Source organism: Galeopterus variegatus, unplaced genomic scaffold, assembly GCF_000696425.1.
Source record: "Galeopterus variegatus unplaced genomic scaffold, G_variegatus-3.0.2 Scaffold9628, whole genome shotgun sequence".
Classification (NCBI taxonomy): domain Eukaryota; kingdom Metazoa; phylum Chordata; class Mammalia; order Dermoptera; family Cynocephalidae; genus Galeopterus; species Galeopterus variegatus.
This window is the reverse complement of record NW_007735739.1, coordinates 76,248-78,122: the sequence shown is the minus strand read 5'-3', so window position 1 is coordinate 78,122 and position 1,875 is coordinate 76,248. Positions and strand designations below refer to the sequence as shown.

The following is a 1,875-nucleotide window of genomic DNA, read 5'->3' as shown; positions in this document are numbered from 1 at the left end:
AGACTGTGCCATCATGTAGATTCCTAAGCTGTCCTGACATGGTCTTTGCATCAAGGAAAGGAGCGTTCAAGCAAATTGCACCATCAGCCTCACAGGATGGCAGCCATTGATTTGTCCCACAGTAAGTCCTGCTGTTGTTCTTTTTTGAAGACTCTGCTTTGGGTCTTCCTACTCAATATAGAGCCCCGTGATCTGGGCCTCTGCAGATATACCTCTGATTTATTTTGAGGTCGCTGATGTGTGTCAGAGAATGAAGTTTTTGTAAATGAGCCCTTGGTATGTGTGCTTTGTGAACAGGTGCTCCATAATCTCCTTCATGAGTATTATCGTGCAAATAAAGACACATTTATAAGGGCTTGAATTTCCTTACCTGTAAAACGATACTATTACCTTTTTCCCGATGGGCATCGTGGCTCACCTTTTTTTCTGGCTCTAGGTGAGAGCCTGCTGTGTCAGTGTATCTGTGTATATGTGTGAGTTTTCATGAGCGTGTAGGATTATATTGGAGTTTTATACTAGGATTGAATGACTTCCAGGCACATGAATGAGGAAATTGTTGTCAATTCTGGGTTCTCATTTCTTCTTTCTTTTACAGGTTGTGATCCTTCTGGGGACCCAATCTGCCTTTACAAAGAAAAGATACCAGCAGCAAGGATGGTTACTGACTCTTTGATAAATTGTAATCAGGTATGCTGAAAATGTATTTTTCTAAAAAATAACATCTTCTGTCCATCAGGTACACACATTTCCTTCTGGTCAGACTTGTCTTCACAGCTTCTTAAAGCAAATAAAGCCTCACTCAAGGAAGGAATCTCTAGTTGAATTTCTTCAGGGAGTGGATTCTCTGTGTTGATTAGGTATTACCTTGAAAATCACCTCAAATTTTTCTGACATTACTTCTTATTTTGACCTTCATGGTGTCAAGTGCATGTTTCTTTTCTTGCTGAGTGCTTTGGCACATATAAGGAAGATGAAACCATACTTTTGTCAGTGATTATATTTATATATCACTACTGTAGCATGTGTTTTTAAGGTGCTCAGGAATTGGCTTCAATAAAGGGCAATAGATGAGAAGAGCTTTCTGTCCAGTAGTGGTGAGATGGGTTCAGGTGTTAAGAGGTGCCATTAAAGCCATATGACTGGATGAGATTGGCCATGAGTGGGTGTGGATAGATACTACCTAAGACCATTGATCCTTTGGGTAGGAAATGGAAGCCCTCAGACTTTTTAATAGATATTGGATCCCTCTTCATTATCTAGTGCATTATTTGTGGACATGTTATGTGACTCAAACCAGCATGTGTGTAATGATTTAGGACCCAGTGACATTTGAGGATGTGGCTATGCACTTCACTCAAGAAGAGTGGATTTTATTGGATCAAACTCAGAAAAGCCTGTACAGAGATGTGATGTTGGAGAACTACAAGAACCTGGAGTCAGTAGGTAAGACTGGATCATTTCTTGCAGTCTCCTCTAGAACAGATAAAGCAGCATACCATGTACTTACTGTGTTCCAAGACCCTTGATGCCAAATCTTAATACAATGGGAAATAACAGAGACATAGTCATTGAACTAATAGGTTTTAATGTAGTGTTGTCATTTTCAAAATGTGGTTCTAGGATTCATTTATATCACTGTAACGTATTAGAAATTAGGGGGTGCTGGCTGGTTAGCTCAGTTGGTTAGAGCACGGTGCTGATAGCACCAAGATACAGGGTTTGATCCTAGGATTCAGTGGCATCACTGTCACTCTATTAGTAATGTAGGGAGCTGGCCAGTTAGCTCAGTTGGGTAGAGCATGGTGCTGATAACAACAAGGTCCTGAGATGATCCCTGTACTGGACAGCCACCAAAAAAAAAATTTTTTTTTCAGA

The 1,875-nt window shown here is 40.3% G+C and overlaps 1 protein-coding gene across 2 annotated transcripts in view; it reads left to right on the top strand.

Moving 5' to 3' along the window:
* The first annotated feature begins 54 nt into the window (after positions 1-54).
* The window catches only part of LOC103609453 (zinc finger protein 426-like), a 35,167-nt gene continuing 33,346 nt past the window's right edge, over positions 55-1,875 (top strand). For both annotated transcript variants that reach the window (XM_008593775.1, XM_008593774.1), the window contains exons 1-3: positions 55-121; positions 596-687; positions 1,317-1,443. In XM_008593775.1, the coding sequence (XP_008591997.1) occupies positions 97-121; positions 596-687; positions 1,317-1,443 (244 nt within the window). In that variant the 5' untranslated portion in view covers positions 55-96. The remainder of the gene's footprint in view (positions 122-595; positions 688-1,316; positions 1,444-1,875) is intronic.